This window comes from Salmo trutta, chromosome 30 (assembly GCF_901001165.1).
Source record: "Salmo trutta chromosome 30, fSalTru1.1, whole genome shotgun sequence".
Classification (NCBI taxonomy): domain Eukaryota; kingdom Metazoa; phylum Chordata; class Actinopteri; order Salmoniformes; family Salmonidae; genus Salmo; species Salmo trutta.
Window position 1 is genome coordinate 1,125,450 of NC_042986.1, and position 22,811 is coordinate 1,148,260.

Sequence of the window (22,811 nt, forward strand, 5' to 3'; positions counted from 1 at the left end):
TGGTGATGCCCCGATCCCGCAGCTGAATCAACTTTAGGAGACGGTCCTGGAGCTTGCTGGATTTTCTTGGGCGCCCTGAAGCCTTCTTCACAACAATTGAACTGCTCTCCTTGAAGTTCTTGATGATCCGATAAATGGTTGATTTAGGTGCAATCTTACTGGCAGCAATATCCTTGCCTGTGAAGCCATTTTTGTGCAAAGCAATGATGACGGCACATGTTTCCTTGCAGGTAACCATGGTTGACAGAGGAAGAACAATGATTCCAAGCATCACCCTCCTTTTGAAGCTTCCAGTCTGTTATTCGAACTCAATCAGCACGACAGAGTGATCTCCAGCCTTGTCCTCGTCAACACTCACACCTGTGTTAACGAGAGAATCACTGACATGATGTCAGCTGGTCCTTTTGTGGCAGGGCTGAAATGCAGTGGAAATGTTTTTTGGGGATTCAGTTCATTTGCATGGCAAAGAGGGACTTTGCAAATAATTGCAATTCATCTGATCACACTTCATAACATTCTGGAGTATATGCAAATTGCCATCATACAAACTGAGGCAGCAGACTTTGTGAAAATCAATATTTGTGTCATTCTCAAATCTTTTGGCCACGACTGTACATGTTGGATAAAAAATGTCACAACAGGCAGGCCTATTGGAAACAGCAAAATTGTCGGTAAACATTCCAAATGTCAACAAAACAAAATACGCTATAGAAGGTGGGATAATTATTTTGTGGGTGAAATAGATTATGACAATTCGGGCGAAAAAGTTATGTGCAAATATTGATAACATAACCATCATGTCGAAGTAAACTTGCAGTCAAACAGTGCTATGTTGTGTAGTCCTCCCACTGTGACTTGAAAAACATTCAGTTTACTAAGCTACAGATGAAATAACTTACGATGAACTTCACAGGGTGGTAAAAGTGCACAGTGATGAGCTTGATGCACCTTTCCAATAACTAGTGAGGGTCTTCATTTGTAAGGTTGTGACATGATGATCGGTGCTTGGCTGCCAATTGACAAATGAGCTTGCTCTTTATCCATAACCTCATCATGTACCCTCCAAACTGTATCTGCGAAAACATAGACCGATATAAAAATAGAATGGAAACACATCAAACTTTTGTTTTTGTTTTTCGGTAAATTAAAAGTTACACGACTAATTGCTTTTTATATGCATTACGTTATGACGCATAGATTTTTTAATCTGGAACAAGTCAGTTGAATAGAAACTGGTGGGAAAATGTGCATTTTTTTAAAGCAGATTTTAGAAAAGTAGCATGGAAATATATAGCAAACTGGATGGAAACCAACTATGAAAGTATATTGTAGCGAATTCGGGGGGTAGCATCGACCGGTGCTTGCACCTGGGTCCAGCGACTGTCAAGCCAACACCTGAAACTCTTGACAAGCTCGCTAGGTGTTGGGTTAAAGTCGCTACACTACCCCCGTCCTTCGGGAGGGTGTATCCCCACACTTCTCTATACCATGTCCTTCACGTGTCCACGCCTCTCGGATGGCCTCAGGCTCCATCCCACTTCTGACACTAATGTAGGGGGTAGTCCTGAACTGGCCGTGAATCCGAATCCAGCGAATGTCAAGACAACGCTTAACTGTTACACCAAGAGGTTTGGAATCATTGAATCTCCGGAGGACATTTGAATTCACCCTAGCTTAAACTCGCAAATACACACAGAATCAAACCTTCATATTAGAGCAACTCTGTTTGGGTTAATTAGAAACCTGGTTTGAGTTGTCTGTGTCTAATGACTGTTATTAAATAGAGAGAGATTTGAACGTTTGAAAACATAGACAGAAACTGCTTAGGAAAGCAGAGGCAAAACAGCCAGTTTCACAGTGGGAGCCAACACGCACCTATGCACGCATGTGCACACACGCACGCACACACACCCACACACACACACAACCACATACACCCACACACACACACACACACACACACACACACACACACACACACACACACACACACACACACACACACAACCACCCCTGGGCAGGCATATGAAAGACATTAGCGGTACTCTTTCTGTGTCTGCAGCGTGGAGACCTCCCCCTGGAAGGGGCCCTGCCACTGACCCCCCCTGACCCCTCTACACACAGGGTTATCACCACAACCATGTGGAAGAAGAGGTGGGGGGGAGAAAAGAGAGAGGGAGTAGTTAGGAACAACAACAGTGAGAATTAGCAAACATGGATCAAGTACACTTTTAAACGTGAAATGAAATATTATTAAATGCAAACATTTTTCAAAGCAATTAAATATAATGTCCATTTACACAATTGCAAAACAACCGCGAGGACAAAACAACAGTTCGAGAGAAAAAGTGTGTGTGTGAAAGAGAATTGCATGATTTGGACAATGAGATCGAGAAATTAAACAGAGAAATGGGTGTATGCTAGCTGGAGAAATGGGTGTATGCTAGTTGCTGGTCAAGGTCTGTCCTGGGTCGTATTCATCAGGCACCAAATAGAAGAAAATGGACTGAAACAGGGAGAGAATGACCTGAACTTGCCCAATAAGAAACACAAATTTTCGTCCACTGTAAAAAAATAAAAAAGTGCCCTAATGAATATGACTTAGTCATTTACAACATCCCTCTACCCTCTCTCCTCTCATAGGTGGTATGGGAGGTATGTTCATGGACGGCGAGGACTCAGCGGCGCCCCCAGTGGAGGACATCAGAAAGTGGAGTGTGGAGGAGGTGTGTGGCTTCGTGGGCGGCCTGGCCGGCTGTGCCGAGTACAACCAGGTAAGGACCAGGGCAGGATGGCAGGGGTCTGGTTTATCCACCCTTTCAACCAGAGAAAGAGAGAGAGAGAGAGAGAGAGGGAGAGAGAGAGGGAGAGAGGGAACAGGGTCGGGCTGGTGGAAGAGCCGAGTAGGGCAGAGTAAGGCTTTAGGACCAGAGTATCTAATATTGTCACCTCAATCAGAAGTTCTACTATTAGTAGAGTAGAGTTGGTTTCGAGTTGATTCTATAGCTGTAAGACCACTGTTATCTCTCACAGCACCACGGTCCCCTTAATGTTATACACACACACACTGTTGGAAGATTGAGAATGGTGTGAGTGTGTATGCAAGCTCTGTGTGAGTGTATGCTCTGTGTGAGCGTGTATGCATGGGTTTGTGCATGTTTATGAGTGTGTGTGTGTGTCTGTCTCAGCTCTGGCTGAAGTGGCTGTGTCTCTCCTGAAGGTGTTTCGGGAGCAGGCCATCGACGGAGAGACCCTCCCGCTGCTCACAGAGGAGCACCTGCTCAACATCATGGGACTGAAGCTGGGCCCCGCACTTAAGATACGCTCTCAGGTACACACCACTGACTGGCCACACACTCAGGACCATCACCTCAGGAGTGTGTGTGTGCAGCCTCAAAGTTCCTATTTTTGCTGTATGAGTAGACTGTTCTTGTGTGAGTAAACCTCAAGTGTTTGTGTGAGTGTGTTTGTGAGTGATGGAAGCTAGTAGTGTATCGTAGTTAGTCAAAGCAGATAGATAGTGTAGCGTCTAAACGTGCGGTCCGTTGTCGGTGCACAGATTGTCAGGCATACCGTACCGTAGCCCTTAACCCTCTCCTCTCTCTCAGGCTGGTGGTACAGTAGAACACTAGGACATGATGTGCGTCCCAAATTGCACCCTATTCCCAACATAGTGCACTACTTTTGACAGGGCCCATTTGCGATGTAGACTGTGAGCTGAGCAGCTTTAACCTCGACATGTGGCGTTCTCTCTCTCTCCTCAGGTGGCACGGCGCGTTGGCAGAATCTTCTACATGACCAGCTTCCCGCTGGCGCTCCCGCCGGCGCTGCCGCCATCTGCCCTGCGCCCCCCGGACAGGGACCTCCTGCCGTCCGACACCCCCCTGGCGCCGCTCCCACTGCGGCCCCTCTCCGCCGCCAGCAGCAGCTCTTCCCCCTACAGCGGCCCCCCGCCCCCCTGTCACTCCTCCCCCAAGCAGGAGAACGCCAACGGCTCTGTGTCGGGGGGCTACGAGGCGGCCAAGACCCCCTCGTAGGACCCAACTGACTGCACAGGGAAGGCACAGGGAGGGAGGGAGATAGGTACAGAGAAAGCTCTTGTAACAGACATTGAATTGACCCCCTTCCTCCTCTTTTGGGCATACATCTCCCTTTGGGTTTGGGGAATAAACTGTAAAAAAAATAAAAATATAAAAGTGAATAAAATAAAAATGAACTAAAGGGACTAATCAAAGCAGCCCAATCAACTTCAAGTTCCACTGTGGTTGTAGCCGAGCAGAATCCAAAGACGTAACAGTGGGCTGGAGGGAGAGATGTGATGAAGCGACAGAGGGAGAAAGAGAGCGAGAGAGAGAGCAGACAGCTGGTCTCAGACAGCTTGCCAAAGAAAGAGCAAAGCCCCAGAACTACGACATTCTTCTGAGTCAGACAGACGCTACCGGAAACTCTTTCTTCCTGGGCTGAAGAAGGAAGCCCCTCTCTCCCTCTGTCTGCTCCCCAGCATACTCGGCGGCACCCAGCACTTAAAAGAGAGATGCCTCTTCCATCTTTTCTCTCGCTCTTTTCCTCCCCTCCTTTCTTCTCACTTCCAGTCTAAGGAGCCCAAACAGCTCAGAGGAACTGAGAATTCTGGAGGCTGGAGTGAAAGCATACACTGAAAGGAACTCCAAAAAACCTTCATTATTGCAACTATGCATTCCACAGTCCAAAACCAAAGATGTGTGAAATAAGGAACAATATTCCATGTTTGTTTCCGGTGTTTTTTTTTTGTTGCTTTGTGGGCAAAATGGCTAGTCTTAGGGAGAGGTGGGGTACATAAAAGATCCCAGTGGGCCCAGTACCTCATATGACTGTCTTTAAAAGACAAGGGAGACTCCTTGTAAGGTGAAACAAGGGGGAATGTTTATACAAGGTGTTCTAGGTACATGCCACAGTTGTGCCCATAAGCCATCGGCCTATAGGCAGAGTTCTTTCTCTGACACACTCAAATGTTACTGATACAGGACAGTGACGAAACGGTGGCTTCGGCTCATAGGGCTAATGTTATTGCATAATCGTGTTAACTACTGTGGGATATACAAACATGCCGAATTGTACAGAATCATGCTTAAGCTGAAAATATCCTGTAGGTTACATACATGGTACTTTTACAAATTTTTTTCAAATTAAATGTAGTTGCATGGGGAAAAATCTTTATGACTGAACAAAATGTGACTTGCTAACTTTTGGTGGTACTTTTGTTCCAAACTTTTTTGTTTGCAGTTTTCTTTCTTCAAATGTTTTATATTAAAAGAAGCCCCAAAATGAAATGCTACTTCAGCAATATAAATTAGGAAATAATATTTATAGGACTTTTGCTGTAGTTAGATGAAGAGATATGTATAATACTTAGTCCTCACAATGGATTCCAAAGAACATTTACTTTGTTTTCCCTTGATTGCAGGGAAAAGGCACAAAGCGCTAAATGCAAATCTTTGAATTTGTTAAAGGATTTTTTTTAACTATGTGTAAGCAATGAATTAAAATGGTCTAGATTTCCCATCACTGTTTTGTCTTGATCCTATTTTTCTATTCGCCACTTGGTAAAATAAATCCTACAGAAACTATCGACTGCTTTTTTTCCTACACCTCACTTATCAGTGAATACCTTTTCTAGTGGGTTTTCTCTGACTGCTAAATGGTGTGTGCTTGCTTTGTATTGCTGGAGCAGTGAAATTCTGATAGTATCTGATCCCCTGCTTTTCCCTGTGTGTGTGCTCTTCCCTGTCGTTGTGTGTGTGTGTGTGTTTGCAGGGGAGTGGACCCCTGGGGCATGGTTCAGGTCAACACCAGCTGTCAGTGTGAGGTTCAGCCGCAGGCCAAGGCCTCCCTGCCTGTGGGGATAAACCTGACCCTTCCGCCTACATGCATACGTGCACACACCCACCTTTAGCCTTCAAAGAAAACAGAGTTTCCACTGAAGCTGTCAAACACATCTATCTCCTATGGGCCACTCCTGGGCTTTCATTGGCTTGGTCTTCAGCTCTACTTCAAATCAAATCAAATCAAATCAAATGTATTTATATAGCCCTTCGTACATCAGCTGAAATCTCAAAGTGCTGTACAGAAACCCAGCCTAAAACCCCAAACAGCAAGCAATGCATGTGAAAGAAGCACGGTGGCTGGGAAAAACTCCCTATGAAAAACTCCTGAGAAAGGCCAAAAACCTAGGAAGAAACCTAGAGAGGAACCAGGCTATGAGGGGTGGCCAGTCCTCTTCTGGCTGTGCCGGGTGGATATTATAACAGAACATGGTCAAGATGTTAAAATGTTCGTAAATGACCAGCATGGTCAAATAATAATAATCATAGTAATTGTCGAGGGTGCAACAAGCACGTCCGGTGAACAGGTCAGGGTTCCGTAGCCGCAGGCAGAACAGTTGAAACTGAAGCAGCAGCACTACTTAACTGGTTGCCATCATGTACAAGTACTGAATGCACACACCCTTTAAAACGTCTTAAAGATAACACTGCAAACACTGCATAAAGAGGAGAGCTTTAGTCAAGAAAGTTCGCAGCATCAGTTATGTCTTGCTGCAAGGCAAGGTGGAATGTCGGCCATATTGCTTATACCTATCCACTCCATTCAGACCTACACAAGTACTTAGAGAGAGGGGAAAGAGGGAATGAGTGGAGGAGGGAGTGTGCGGGGGGTTTGGTTGGCAGGGAAACAGGCCAGTCTGTTTCTGCTTCACCGCCTGGGCAGAGAAGACTGGCACGCCTGGCAGGCAGAGAAGACTGGCACGCCTGGCGGGTTGAAGCCTCCCTCTGTCCCCTTACCCGACACAGCCTGGTCCAGCCCACCATAGAATAGCGTAGCACAGTGTAGTCAATACCTTTCTTCTAACAAATGGCCGTTGCTAAATTCCATCCTGGTTAACGCTCAGGAAACCAAAGTTCAAACAGGGAAACACAGGTGCTCATGTACGCAATTATTGGCTTACAACCCACCACACTACATAATCCTGTACGCTGAAATGAGAAAGCATTGCATCAGTAGGGTGTTTCACACAGAAACCAACAGAGTAGTCTCGGAAGTATTTAATATTTGTTTGCAATGTACAATAACTTTTAGGACATGTTTGTGCTGTACACATTGAAGGAGCAAAATAAAACAAAATAAGTCAAATAAAATAAATGTAGAAAAGTGTCCAACAGGAAGGCAGTAATGATTAAATGTACAAGCCAACGCTCTACTCCTCTCCACCCCCAACCGTGTGTGTGTGTGTGTGTGTGTGTGTGTCTCAGTCCTGGACGGACTGCTCTAGGTTTTCCACCAAGTCCTCATCTCCCTCGGCCAACTCTTTCAGAGCCACGCTGGACAGCTGCATTGGCCTTGGAGGCTTTAACCCTGTTTACATCTTCATCCTCACCATTACTACCATCTATTGAGGAAGGAAGCTCATGAAGGAGGGATTCATTTGAAGGGGCAAATCTGGGATTCAAACAACAAAGCCAAAGGCCAAAAAAAGGATGTACCAATCCCTGATTGTCCCTTTAAGTGAGAGTGAAAAATGTCTGGACTACTGGACTATGTGTAGAAAACAATCACTCTACAATACTTCCCAAGTAAATAATGAGTGCTAATATCAGGCAGCAATGGATTTAAAATGCAGACACGTGATGGTGGGTATTTGTGACCACAATGGGTTTGATTTCAGTGGAAAATACGGCAGGTTTCCTAATAAAAGACAAGAAGTAAACAATATGTTGGAAGCTACCCTGCGCTGAATTTGAAGGCTAGGTGGAGCCATCACCATTTTGCATACACCCATCATATTCCCTACAGATCTGCCAAATCAAAAGTGGTAGGAGGCTAGGGGTAATTTCTGGACCGGGTCTGTATGTCTTGCAATACCCTTTTCACACTAGTGTGCTGACCCAAAACGTACTGTGCTGGCTTGTATGGCTGGCTAGTACAGTTCCAGTAACTACAGTGAATACATAACCAGGCCAGCACAGTATAACTTGGCTTAGCACCCCTCAGTAGTGTGAAAAGTGCATATTTGTCCAATACTGTAAGAGAGAAGCCAGTCCACAAACCTGAGGCGCCATCTTGGTCTCCCTCCGCCCCCTTGTCATTGCTCAGGTCAGACAGCTCTTGCTGAAGATCATCATCGTCGTCAGAGCCCTCCTTTTTGTCTGGCGAGAGGAAGGAGAGATAGGATTTTAAGAACCAGTGAAAATGTAATACTCATTAGCTTGGACTTGGCTTTACGGATGAGAGTCAGATACAAAATTTTAAAGATAGGTTTAATGCTATACACTTATAATGTACACTTTGAACACTTCAGGGCCTGTATTCAAATCAAATGTCATTTGTCACATGTGCAGAATACAACAGGTGTAGAACTTACAGTGAATTGCTTACTTACAAACCTTTAACCAACAACGCAGTTAAGAAAAAAATAAGTGTTAAGAAAGTATTTACTAAATAAACTGAAGTTAACAAATAAATACAAAGAAAAAAGAAAAAATGCTAATAATTAAAGAGCAACAATAAAATAACAGTAACAAGGATATATAGGGGGTAGCGGTACTGAGTCAATGTGCGGGGGCATAGGTTAGTCGAGGTAATTGAGGTAATATGTACATGTAGGTAGAGGTAAAGTGACTATGCATAGATAATCAACAGAGAGTAGCAGCAGCGTAAAATGGGGTAAAATAGTCCGTGTAGCCATTTGGTTAGCTGTTCAGGAGTCTTACGGCTTGGTGGTAGAAGCTGTTAAGAAGCCTTTTGGACATAGATAGGTAGCAGAAAGAACACTCTATGACTCTTTGGCAATTTTTAGGACCTTCCTCTGACACCACCTGGTATAGAGGTCCTGGATCGCAAGAAGCTTGGCCCCAGTGATGTACTGGTCCGTATGCACTACCCTGTAGTGCCTTGTGGTCGGAGGCCGAGCAGTTGTCATACCAGGTGCTATTCATAGTGTCTCGGAGTAGGAGTGCGGATTTATAATCAGTTTTCATTGTGGATCATAATGAATACGTTTAAATGAACATGGGGGACCTGATCCTAGATCAGCTCTCTTATTCTGATACATTTTATGAATATGAGCCCAGAGGTATGTTCGTGCAGGTAGGTAGGTAGAATCTAACCACCTTTGAAGTCCCTATAACCTATATGGGGATGGAGCTGAGAATACATTAGAGTCATGCCACAAAATACTCATTACAGTTTTCCACAGCTAATTTCACACATCTTATACTCCCTCGCAGCCTAAATATAGAAAATAGCCTAGAGATAGCAGCCAGGCATCACTTCAGACAGCTACAAATTCCTCTGTAAAATGGCCACCTGTGTCCTGTCTGTGTGAGTGAGTTTGTCTGAAGGCTAGTTTTGCTGTGCTTAAATATGTATGTTGTACTTTAATATGTGTGTGTGTATGTTATGCTTTAATGAGTGTGAGTGTGTGTGTGTTGTTGTTGTTGTGGAGGTTTCTGTCACCCATGATGGCACATCTCATCTTACATCCAGGACAACACTCCTTTGTATCAGACAGATCCAGATACCATAACACTGGACTGGCCTGAGGCTGCAGGGGAAACTCTGCTCTGGACTGTGCTGACCACTCTGTCTCCCAGCTACTGTAACACTGGACTGGCCTGAGGCTGCAGGGGAAACTCTCTGCTCTGGACTGTGCTGACCACTCTGTCTCCCAGCTACTGTAACACTGGACCGGCCTGAGGCTGCAGGGGAAACTCGCTGTTCTGGACTGTGATGTCCACTCTGTCTCCCAGCTACTGTAACACTGGACCGGCCTGAGGCTGCAGGGGAAACTCGCTGTTCTGGACTGTGCTGACCGCTCCATCTCCCGTTCCATGTACCAGAATGCTGCCATTGGCGAGGACATTCTCACCTTTACTGTTAAGGCGAGGCTGCAAGTTCTACCAACAAAATATAATCTAGCACTCTGGTACCCTGCAAACCATGACCCAATTTGTATTCTACATGAGTCAAATGTAATGGAGTCCTTTGCCCATGTTGTGAATGGCTGCTGTTCATACAAGGATTTGTACATTGCTAGAAATGACCGCCTTGTTGACCTTACAGCCAGCAAGGTGAGACAAGTAGTCTCACCAACAGCACATATGCATACACATTCTTGTGTAAGGGGAAGCTTGTTTGATGTTGATGTGTTTTCTTGTGTGCCAAATACGCCAGATATTGTTGTTGTGGGGGGAGGCGCTAATTGTGGAAGTGGGCTGCTCATTGGATGGCTACATGGAGCAGGACTTTACAGAGAAGCTACTTAAATACCAGCCCCTCGTGGCATGCTTGGACAGCCTCGGGTGGAGGTGCAAGCTGGTGGTGCTGATATTTGGCAGTCTCGGCCACATACACAGACTTGCAGGGCGTGGCCTCCAGATTGCGGACCTGACAAAAACGAGGGCAAAGCAATTGGCTAGGTACTGCTCTGTTTCAGCTGTCGTGGGCAGCTTAGCTGTTTGGAGAATGAGGTGCTTTCTGTACACTTGAGTGCCATGCATACATGGACCTTTGAAATGTTTGGATCCTTTTTTTGTGAATTTGATTGGTGGATTCAAATAAAGTATTTAAAATGTGTGTGTGTAGCAGAGGCTACTGCAGAGTGGTCCCTGGACTTTGAAGTGGAGTTTGATGAGATGCTGGTGGCCGGGGAGAGAGAGGGAGAGAGGTGTGGACACTTCCTTTGAGAACCTTTTTTACTTCCTCGCTCAACCATTTCTTCCCATGATCCTCTTCTCCTATTATTACCTAGACTCCCCAGCCCCACAGAAGGGCCTAATTGGTCGGTAACACATGGCAACACCAATGTGGCCACTTCCTCTGCCCAGGAGCTCCCAAAACATGGCATCATTTTCAGAGAAAACACCCAATCTCTCCCCATCTTCCCTCCCTCTTTTTCCTACCCACATACACAAACTGCTTTATCATGCTACTGGTCACTATTGCGCATGTTTATATGTATACTGCATATTACCATTTGTATATATTCCTACTACTAGTCACTTTTCAGCCCTGTTTACATGTATATCCTACTACCAGTACGTTTGTATGTATAAACCCACATCAACCACTCCAGTGCCCTGCACAATGAATAAGTTACTGGCATGGACCTGTATATCGCGTGTTTCTTCAACTTATATCGCAATCCTTGTATGTTTTTTATTCCATTTTCTATCCTTATTATCTACATTACTATTATTATCACTGTATTGTTGGGAAAGAGCTCTCAAGATAAGAATTTTACTGTACTGTTTTACACCTGTAAACTTTCAAACTTGAAACGCACCCCCTCACTGGGGTTGGGAGGGACAGCGGGATCTACATGCCTGTCTGACCCCATACGACCTATGACTTATTCCCCAACATTTACAGAAACCAGCCTTCTCCCCCTCACACTCTCCCCCTCACACTCTCCCCCTCTCATTCTCTCAAACATGCGTGCGCGGACTTGCGTGCATGTTTGTGTGTGTGTCTGTGCATGCTTGTGTGCATATGGAGGACATTCAGGGGCAGCCAGTTAAGCCCTGGGAGCTGGAGGAGAGCAGAGGGGAATGTAGTGGGGAGTGGCCACCTCTGGCAGTTCCAGTGGACTGGTTTGAATTAGGAACCCCCACCGGGATCCAAGGCTGCGCTTCCTGTGAGAGAGAAGGGGACGGAGGGGGCGGGACGGGCCGTCGGGGTGAGGGAGGGGAGGGCCGGCATTTCGCCGGCAGCTGCCCGCCGTTTTGCGGGGACTCTCCCTACAATGAGGACCAGATGCAAAAAAATCCCCTAACGCCCCCTCACTCTACTCTCTCCCTCTCTCCTTCCGACCTCTACGGTTCTTTCCCCCCCTCGAGTGTATCCAACTGTAAAGCTGTGAAAGAGGGCTCCTGCCATGCCCGTGTCCTGTGGATGACCCAGAGCAGAGGGCCAGACACAGAGGCTAAAGGAAGAAGGGAGTGACAGCTGAGAGAAAAATATAGAAGGAGAGAGAAAGGGGGAGGGAGATAAATATAGGAAGATGGAAAGGGAGATGGATAGAGGGAGATGGATAGAGAGAGAGGGAGGAAAGAGAGAAATACAGGAGGATAGGGAGAGAGAGAAAAATAGAAGGAGAAAGAGAAAAATATAGGTGAGAGAAAGTGGGAAGAGAGAAATGTAACCTTTATTTAACTAGGCAAGTCAGTTAAGAACAAATTCTTATTTAAGGATAAAGAGAGAAAGAAAGACAGAAGTAGGGACATCAACAAAATGGACAGAGGTTTCTCAGGTCTTGCTGAGAGGGCAGCTTAGCAACACTATGGCCCCTTGTCCATTTCTTCAGAATGATCCAGTCTGAAATGGGAGCAGGATTCACTAACACCGACTTTCATACAGCTTTACTGACTCAGGATTAGGGAAGTAACGTCATATTCCAAAAAGAGCGAGGCCAAATGTTCATCCCGGAAAGGGAGCTGTATCCTTGCCATAGAGGCAGGGCTGAATAGCCTACTACACGGTGTGTGTGTGTTCTTGTATGTATGTGTGGGTGTGTTAAGACTGTGCTTCTGTGCTGCTGGCCAACAGTCTGTAGATGGCCTCTATGTAACTCAATACAGCCTCCTGGTGGCCAAGACAGGCATAGTGTAAGCATGAGCATCCGGTAAGAGAGTCTACCAGGGCATTTACTGGCTAGAGAAGCATCAGGCAATGTATGCCTTGACTGCAAGACTTCAGACTGCAACCATTTAGTCGCATTTTGCAACCCTTTGACTTGTCTGTGAGAGTAAAAAAATATATATTAGGTCGCATCGGTGCGAGCTGCACGTTCGTTCACCTCACTCTAAACATCATATTTTTTTAGGAGGCTAAAACCATGATTTGGTCAAACAGTATCCTTATGATTCCTCTAATGAAAGTGTCTGCCTGTCTGCCCTGTACCTTTTCGCTTGGGGCCTGCTGCTGTGTCGAGCGAGCCACTCTCTCTATCCTTTCCTGGGGAAACAAAACGCTTAGGGGGAAAAGGGTGTTCTGATTGAATAACATTTTAAAATCCAATTGGGGGGGAAACACACCTATCCTGTTGTCTCAGTTGGAGAGGATGTTCTCAGCTTTGTCGTTATACTTTATTTCTCAACTTACATTTTTTAACTCGATAGCAACTATTTTACAAAGAAGATGTTTGGTATGGCTTTGAGATACTGAGCGTGCGGAATGCAGATTGGCCATTGCGAGTGCATAGGCCTCATTGGGCGGCAGACTACAACGGAACCTTTTTTTGAACATTACATTTGGAACCACCAAGGAGGATATGAAGAGTCTCCACTGGAACTCAAAGATACACTATATATACAAAAGTAAACCTTCAAATTTGTGGATTCAGCTATTTCAGCCACACCGGTTGCTGACAGGTGTATAAAATCGAGCACACGGACATGCAATCTCCATACACAAACATTGGCGGTAGAATGGCCTTACTGAAGACCTCGCTTTGGACCTTGCTTCGATCCGTTTTCCTTCCATTTGATGACTAATGAACAGGACTAGAGCCAGACCACTATATCAGTTCACTGATATTTGCGGACGATATTGGCCTTTTATGGCTATATTAGTATCAGACGATAATTTCACAGATAACCGATATTCAATAAAAATTATGAAATAAGGGAATATCATGCTTATCTGAACAGATGGCCATTCTCATGTGTCACTAATGTCACAATGTAAAAAGTTTACATTTGAAGCATATTTTTGGTCGGCTCTAAACAGGACCCTGCTGTGTATGCGAATGGAATTAGTTATTTTGAATTTGAGTCCTCCATCGTCATCCGAGTCGCTGTAAGACTCAAAGAGATCCTTGAGCTCCTTCTTGTCCACCGCCTTCTCTGCTGAATTTTCCTGTGTTTGATCTCAGGAAGCTCCAAGTCTTCCATCTTAACCGAGAGAGGAATAGTCAATATGCAGTTCCATTTCAAAATGTTGTGTTATGGAAAACGTTTTGTCATACAGGTGATTTGGGACCATGTATAACAAACCTGGGGCCACATTGACGACTTTGACAGGTTTCTTAAGTAAATTAATTGGCCTACAATTCAGTTTGTTTCCTAAAACTTGGAAATTGTAGAGAACTGACCACACTGAAAAAAAATCATCAAAAACGAATAAACAATCACATTTCTAATATGTGTGCATGAAACTTTTGTCCCAAACTCCCATTGACAACAATGTATTATCTACTCAAACTTTCCAAGTTATATGTATAGTTCATTAAATAGGATCAGGTCATTAATTAATTTTAATGAATGTCCTGAAAATACTGTCTTTGGCCCTAAAGCGGTTACTTTGTTGATTGGTGTTGTGCGTCTGATAGTTACCCTCTCCTTCCAAGAGATCTCCAGCTGGATCTCCTTCTCCCTCAGCTTCTTCTACTGGCTGTAGTACCTGGTAAGGGGGGTGCCCTCCTCCACTTTGCCTGCACACACACGACAGCATGAAACACACTTGTTACATAGCCACTCTGCATTTGTGTCTGTTTTGAGGTATTATTGTCTTGGCAGTGCAAGGGTGCTCATTCTTTTCCTTATATCTGATTCAATCAAAACGTTGAGGTATTCTGGTGTATTTTCACTGGAATCTAGATTTCAAACATTATTTGCTTCATTAGCGAGCTCAGTAAGCCATCGCCCAATACCGCCCCAACTGAGAGAGAGAAAAAAGCAGAGATAAAGACAGATCACAAGAGAGAGACAGTGAGGGAGAGAAAGAAAAGACAGAGCCTAAGAGAGATAAAGGGAAAAAGACAGAGCGAGAGAGAAAGATGAAAGAAAGAGAGCGGAGAGGCTGAAAGAGGAGACTTGGAGGATCTACGCCAGCCCTTCCCCTAAAGGTCTTTGCGGATGGTATTGATCAGGCCCAATAGGATTATCTGACCTCCAAATCCAATAGACTGCATAGACCACGGCTTCCTTCGTCAGTTAGATAAACCTATTTATGACAATTTGCAGTGGCGGTTATTAGGCTGGTCCTCGTCGCAAAGAGGATAGGAAGTGAACAGAAAAAGAGCAAGGGCTTTTGAAAACACTTCAAACCCAGACAAAACAACGCTATCGGATTAAGGGCAATATTTTGGTTTCTACAGTTCTCTCACACCTAGTTCACCTACTTGGGATATTGGGCAAAAACCCTATGTCTCAAAATATATACAAAAAAGCATAAGCCTACTAAGAAAAAATATATTTATGCTTCAGTTCAGACACATTCAAATGTGATCTGAGGACAATGAAACACCGTTTTCAGTTGCATGTTTAATACATATTCAAAACTAACAGATAAGAGTGAAAGATAATACTAAAATGCGTGAATGTACACTCACGATGCTACAAGGCACACTCAATGCTTCAATTACAACTCATCGGCATATCCAATAACTAGTGCTCACTCCGTGTGGTTCTGAATATTGTATTTCTATTGTACAGTAGAGAGAGGGTAGGGGGTAATCATTAATTAGGCTAACTCTCAGTCTGGGTGATGTGTGGGGGTGTGTTTTTGTGTCTGGGACCAGAGGGGAGCAATGGCCTTTCCGCGGCAGCCGAAGACGGGCCTCTATCTGGCTGCAGTGCAGCACGGGGACGGATGCCATGGCGACCGGCTCCACTGGGCTGGGAGCCGTGGCGATAGGCGCTGCCCCCGGTGCCACGCTGTCTGTCTGTCTCTTGGTCTGTACCGGCGCGCATGCACACAGACACACACATTTCTCCAAGGCTAAATTACAGAGACACCCCTCTAATTTCACTACTAAACAATCTTAAATATTTATCGCGAGTCCGGGGCGAGGCACTCAGTCAGGACTGGAGGGAGCAAAGCAATGCAGCCTTGGGAGTGTGTGTGTGTTTGGTGGGGCAGGTGGAGAGTGCATACAATGAGAGAGAGGAGAACACACAGGAAATTGCATTTCTGCACACGCAAGCACACACACACGCAAACCTTCACTAATTAAGGTGAGGAAGGGTAGGGGGGTGGCTGGTTCAAACCTATTAAGAACATCTAATGACCACAGAGCCGTCCTTCAACCAGCGCCAGTGTTTACATAGGGATGTCTCCTCCAGAATTTCTCTCCCTTCCTCCGCTTCCTACTCAGGTTTCACTGAGGCTGCCGCTGTGCGTGTCTGCGTGTGTGTGTGCGTGCGTGCGTGTGTGTGTAGCCTCTTATCTCCTCACTGTCTGTGTGTAACGAACACAGCCAAAGGAGCGGTCAGGGGGTTAGGGGTCAGGCGAAGCATGATGGTTAAATGCTCTCAGCAGGAGGAGACCTTCACAGGCACTTCCAACGTGAGCTCTCCTAGACTGGTGGGCATGAGTTTTGGGAAGGGGTTGTACTGGGAGTGGGACTCTGGGCAGTGGTTTTGAGTGCTCCCCAAATGACATCTGTGTGCGCGTGCATGCTGACTTTTATGACCTTTTGGCACAATTGGACTCTTGGAGCGGGGTGATTTAAAATAGTTTTGTTCAGCTTCAAAGCTATTCTCAGAAAGAATTAGTTATCTAATTGGAATGAAACAAACATGACTAAAGAATCAACCATTGATGACCCATCACATGATTGAAGAAGCATCAGCCTTGGCTGCTGAAAAAGTCGCAATGTCTGATAACTAGGGCTGTGAATTGCCAGGGAGCTCAACGATACAATGTCACGATACTTAGGTACCGATACGATATGTATTGCGATTCTCTCGGTTCTATATATATATCGCGATTCGGTAGTGCAATTTTATTGCTATTTGATATTGCACACATATTGCTCACTATATGTCTGCTGTAGAGAGACAAGAGAGAACATGAGAAAAGGAGATTTGATCAGTCATGGAAATAAATGTGCTGTAAATATGTTGGCTCACTATTTAAAAAGAAGATGCAGAACAAACTATAAGGATGAAAATGCAGGCGTCTTGGCAGAGGCACAGTTGACTAGCGCAAGCTAAAGCTAACTTGCCACAAAGTATTGATATACAGTACAGGTCAAAAGTTTGGACACACCTACTCATTCAACGTTTTTTTCTTTATTTTTACTATTTTCTACATTGTAGAATAAAAGTTAAGACATTAAACTATGAAATAACACATATGGAATCATGTAACCATAAAAGTGTTAAACAAATCAAAATATATTTTATATTTGAGATTCTTCAAAGTAGCCACCCTTTGCCTTGATGAAGGCTTTGCACACTCTTGGCATTCTCTCAACCAGCTTCATGAGGTAGTCACCTGGAATGCATTTCAATTAACAGGTGTGAATGGTCCAAAGTTAATTTGTGGAATTTCTTTCCTTCTTAAAGCGTTTGAGCCAATCAGTTGTGTTGTGACAAGGTAGTGGTGGTATACAGAAGATAGCCATATTTGGTAAAAGACCAAGTCCATATTATGGCAAGAACAGCTCAAATAAGCAGAGAAAACTACCATCCATCATTACTTTAAGAGGTCAGTCAATGCGGAATATTTCAAGAACTTTGAATGTTTCTTCAAGTGCAGTCGCAAAAACCATCAAGCGCTATGATGAAACTGGCTCTCATGAGGAACGCCACAGGAAAGGAAGACCCAGAGTTACCTCTGCTGCAGAGAATAAGTTCATTAGAGTTAACTGCACCTCAGAATGCAGCCCAAATAAATGCTTCATAGAGTTCAAGTAACAGACACATCTCAACATCAAGTGTTCAGAGGAGACTCCATGAATCAGGCCTTCATGGTCAAATTGCTACAAAGAAACGACTACTAAAGGACAACAATAATAAGAAGAGACTTGCTTGGGCCACATTAGACCGGTGGAAATCTGTCCTTTGGTCTGATGAGTCCAAATTTGAGATTTTTGGTTCCAACCCCTGTGTCTTTGTGAGACGCAGAGTAGGTGAACAGATGATCTCTGCATGTGTGGTTTCCACCATGAAGCATGGAGGAAAAGGTGTGATGGTGCTTTTGCTGGTGACACAGTCAGTGATTTATTTAGAATTCCAGATACACTTAACTAGCATAGCTAACACAGCCTTCTGAAGCGATATGCCATCCCATCTGGTTTGCGCTTAGTGGGACTATCATTTGTTTTTCAACAGGACAATGACCAAAAACAAACCTCCAGGCTGTGTAAGGGCTATTTGATCAAGAAGGAGAGTGGTGGAGTGCTGCATCAGAAGACCTGGCCTCCACAATCACCCGACCTCAACCCAATTGAGATGGTTTGGGATGAGTTGGAACTCAGAGTGAAGGAAAAGCAGCCAACAGGTGCTCAACATATGTGGGAACTCCTTCAAGACTGCTGGAAAGCATTCCTCATGAGGCTGGTTGAGAGAATGCCAAAAGTGTTGAAAGCTGTCATCAAGGTAAAGGGTTGCTACTTTGAAGAATCTAAAATCTAAAATAGATTTTGATTTGTTTAACACTTTTTTGGTTACTACATGATTCCATATGTGTTTTTTCATAGTTGTGCTGTCTTCACTATTATTCTACAATGTAAAAAAAAGAAAAAAGAAAGAAAAACCCTTAAATGAGTAGGTGTGTCCAAACTTTTGACTGTTACTGTGTACAGAACAAAAATATTTAAAAAGTATATAAACGCAACATGTAAAGTGTTAGTCCCATGTTTCATGAGCTGAAATAAAAGATCCACAAAATTTTCTCTACGCACAAAAAGCTTATTTCTCTCATATTTTGTGCACAAATTTGTTTACATCCCTGTTAATGAGCATTTCTCCTTTGTCTGTAATAAAGCCCTTTTTGTGTGGAAAAACTCATTCTAATTGGCTTGGCCTGGCACCCAAGTGGGTGGACCTATGCCCTCCCTCGCATACCCATGGCTGCTCCCTTGCCCAGTCATGTGAAATCCATAAGTTAGGGCCTAATGAATTCATTTAAATTGACTGATTTCCTTATATGAACTGTAACTCAGTAAAAAAGTTGAAATTGTTGCATCTTACGTTTATATTTTTGTTCAGTTTAACATTGCGATATGTAAGTGCCTACATTTTTTCAGCAGATCACTACTGATAAACACCCCCAATTCAAGCTGGAATCTCATATAGGTGCATTTCTATATACTTGGGGTAGCAGATAGAGGGACTGAGGGGAAATTGTGTGTGCTCAAGAGGTGAAATGAGGGCACTGGAACAGCAGCTCAGACGACCTGGCACCGACAGGCTCACTTGCTCACGGGCTGGCGGGAAGGGCACACACACACTTAAACACAGCCAAGCTCACCACGGTGGTCGCGTCGGCCACTCCAAAGGCGGCCCTCTGTCTCCGGGCTGTGATGTGGCCGCTGTTCTCCTGTACCTTCTCCAGCAGCTGGCGGATCTGCCTGCAGTAATTGGCCACTTTGCATTCCTTCAGGAAGGCTTTCAGCTGTGGAGCGGTGGAGGACAGGAAGGGAGGAAGAAGAAAGAGGGAGGGAGGAAGAAAAAAAAGTAAGAGAAAAAAAACTGAAAATAATCATCTAGTCTGGTGCTTGACTTTTCCCCCTGGACTGTGTCGTTGCTACTATGTGCCAAGTGTGTGTGTGTGTGTGTGCAGCAACAGTAAAAACTAGAGTACAAGAAGAACTCAGTCATTCATTCTGGAAGAGGGCAAATGAAGAGGAGGACTTCAGTGACTGTTTGCTTTGGCAAGGGCAGATTCTGCCTTCGTTGGTCGGTTGGCTGAGCTCGTAGAAAGGAGCTCGCCTCCCACCCACAACTAGCTGTCTCTGACAGGAAGTGGGCTCAGTGGTCAGTCGCAAGGGCCGTAAAAACAATGGCAAGCTGGTGGAGACATTAAAGCTCAACGCAACCACACTAAAATCTTAATCTCTCTTCCTCTTTCTCCCACTGTTTCTAACTGGCCTCCTCGCCATATATAGTACAACCAAGTCATGTTTGTTGCAGCCTTGAGTATGCTGTAGAGAGGCTAGCAGCTGACCATTTCGCAAAGGTGTAAAATAAAAAAGACAAGTGTCCATCCTGTGGGGAGGTGAGATGAGGTATGATGGTGATATTACCTGGATGATGCTGGGCAGGGCCAGCTCTGGGAAACCAATGGAGGTCATACATCTGTTCTAGCAGCCCGTCCTGAACCAACAACAAACTCAGTCACCACTGGAATTAGTACTTGTACTCAGAAACGTTTACATTTTATTTTCACGTCACATTCAAGAGACTTGTTGGGTGAAAGAACCTATAAGAACCAATGTGAGGGGTCACAATTCTGTGTGAAACTTGATGCGAGATTACAAGCAGGGACACCTTAACGCACTAAAAAGACACACGTTAAGGATCACAGCTATTTATGTGTTAAAACGGGTTTCTAGCTGTTGTTTATTCTACAAGTTACAACCCGCTATGACAGCGGAATGCCTATTTACTATTCCATTCACTGTCTCATCAGCTCAGCCAGGCAATTTATAAAAATTGATCTTCACTGTAAAAAGCATCTAAACATCAAGTAAGTTTACATGTGTAACAGTGTAGGTTCCGTCCCTCTCTTCGCCGCAACCCGGGCTCGAACCAGGGACCCTTGCACACATCAACAACTGACACCCACGAAGCACCGTTACCCATCGCGCCACAAAAGCCGCGGCCCTTGCAACGCAAGGGGAAACCCTACTTCAGGTCTCAGAGCGAGTGACGTCACTGATTGAAACGCTATTAGCACGCACCACCGCTAACTAACTAGCCATTTCACATCGGTTACACATGCACACTTATATTTCGATATCAAACGGATTATGGCAGTGGCAGATTATGCAATAGTCATGCAAACACCTTACTTTGCTTATCTTAATCAGCGTAGAGTCAACATCTAAGTAATCATATGTCGATTAAAACACATGGTTTTCTGAGAAATCTTTCGAATTATTAGGACATGTAAGCATCTTAAATCGGCGTTGCAGCTGTGTATTTGATCTGCGCATGTGCTAGCATCAGCTGAGCGAGCCTCCCTCTTTAGCGCTAGTAAAGTGAGTTCGGAACAACTGAATGTATCCGTCTTAAAATAGTTTTCACATACAAACTTTAGAAGACTGAACTCAGAATCAAATATGCTTCCCAAAAATGAGTGCCATCAGGTAGCCTGATTTCAAATGTGTCCATGTAAACTGGATTATTAGGAAAATGTAACCGTTTTAATCGAACTATTATATTAATCTGACTATCCACAATAATCGAATTATTGTATGGGTAAATTGTCGAGCGAGGGGACGCGAACAATGCATAATTATGTAGTCACCAATTGTGAATGAAGAATAGGATGGGCCATTATATTGCATTCATCTATTCTAATTATAACCTCCAAACAGTGAACCCCTTCAGTGCATTCTGGAAAGTATTCAGATCCATTGACTTTTTCAAAAATTTTCCACAATTTTATTCTAAAATTGATTAAATTATTTTTTTCCTCAACAACCTACACACAATATCCCATAATGACAAAGCAAAAACATGTATAAGAAATGTTTGCAAAAAAAATGCAGAAATATTATATTTAGACCCTTTACTCAGTACTTTGTTGAAGTACCTTTAGCAGCGATTACAGCCTCATGTCTTATTTGGTATGACGCTACAAGCTTGGCACACCTGTATTTTGAGAGTTTCTTCCATTCTTCTCTGCAGATCCTCTCAAGCTCTATCAGGTTGGATGGGGAGCATCGCTGCACAGCTATTTTCAGGTCTCTCCAAAGATGTTCAATCGGTTTCAAGTCTGGACTCTGGCTGGGCCACTCAAGGACATTCCGAGACTTGTCCCGAAGCCACTCCTGCGTTGTCTTGGCTGTGTGCCTAGGGTTGTTGTCCTGTTGTCGTGTGCCTTTTACTGAGGAGTGGCTTCCGTCTGGCCACTCTACCATAAAGGCCTAATTGGTGGAGTGCTGCAGAGGTGGTTGTCCTTCTGGAAGGTTCTTCCATCTCCACAGAGGAACTCTAGAGCTACAGTGGCTTGCAAAAATATTCATCCCCTTGGCATTTTTCCTGTCTTGTTGCCTTACAACCTGGAACTAAAATAGATTGTTTGGGGTGGTGTGTATCATTTGATTTACACAACATGCCTACCACTTTGAAGAAGTGAAACAAAGAAGAAATAAGACAAAAAAACAGAAAACTTGAGCGTGCATCACTATTCACGCCCCCAAAGTCAATACTTTGTAGAGCCACCTTTTGCAGCAATTACAACTGCAAGTCTCTTGGGGTATATAAGCTTGGCACATATAGCCACTGGGATTTTTGCCCATTCTTTAAGGCAAAACTGCTCCAGCTCCTTCAAGTTGGATAGGTTCCACTGGTGTACAGTAATCTTTATGTCATACCAAAGATTCTCAATTGGATTGAGGTTTGGGCTTTGACTAGGCCATTCCAAGACAATTAAATGTTTCCTCTTAAACCACTCGAGTGTTGCTTTAGCAGTATGCTTAATGTCATTGTCCTGCTGGAAGGTGAACCTCCATCCCAGTCTCAAATCTCTGGAAGACAAACAGGTTTCCCTCAAGAATTTCCCTGTATTTAGTGCCATCCATCATTCCTTCAATTCCGACCAGTTTCCCAGTCCCTACCGATGAAAAACATCCCCACAGCATGATGCTGCCACTAACATGCTGTGGGGATGATGTTCTCGGGGTGATGAGAGGTGTTCGGTTTGCGCCAGACATAGCGTTTTCCTTGATGGCCAAAAAGGTCAATTTTAGTCTCATCTGACCAGAGTACCTTCTTAAATATGTTTGGGGAGTATCCCACATGCCTTTTGGCGAACACCAAACGTGTTTGCCTATTCTTTTCTTTAAGCAATGGCTTTTTTCTGGTCACTCTTCCATAAAA

General features: G+C 44.4%; 1 protein-coding gene and 1 pseudogene across 3 annotated transcripts in view; one reads left to right on the plus strand and one right to left on the minus strand.

Annotated features, from left to right (window-relative positions):
- LOC115168931 (sterile alpha motif domain-containing protein 11) overlaps window positions 1–5,606 on the plus strand; it is a 100,919-nt gene extending 95,313 nt beyond the window's left edge. For 2 of the 3 annotated variants that reach the window (XM_029724458.1, XM_029724460.1), the window contains exons 11-13: window positions 2,644–2,774; window positions 3,221–3,331; window positions 3,765–5,606. In XM_029724458.1, coding sequence (XP_029580318.1) covers window positions 2,644–2,774; window positions 3,221–3,331; window positions 3,765–4,037 — 515 coding nt within the window. In that variant the 3' untranslated portion in view covers window positions 4,038–5,606. The remainder of the gene's footprint in view (window positions 1–2,643; window positions 2,775–3,220; window positions 3,332–3,764) is intronic. The other variant, XM_029724459.1, reaches the window with a different exon arrangement.
- A 1,676-nt stretch (window positions 5,607–7,282) lies between these two features.
- The window catches only part of LOC115168842 (nucleolar complex protein 2 homolog), a 50,651-nt pseudogene continuing 35,122 nt past the window's right edge, over window positions 7,283–22,811 (minus strand).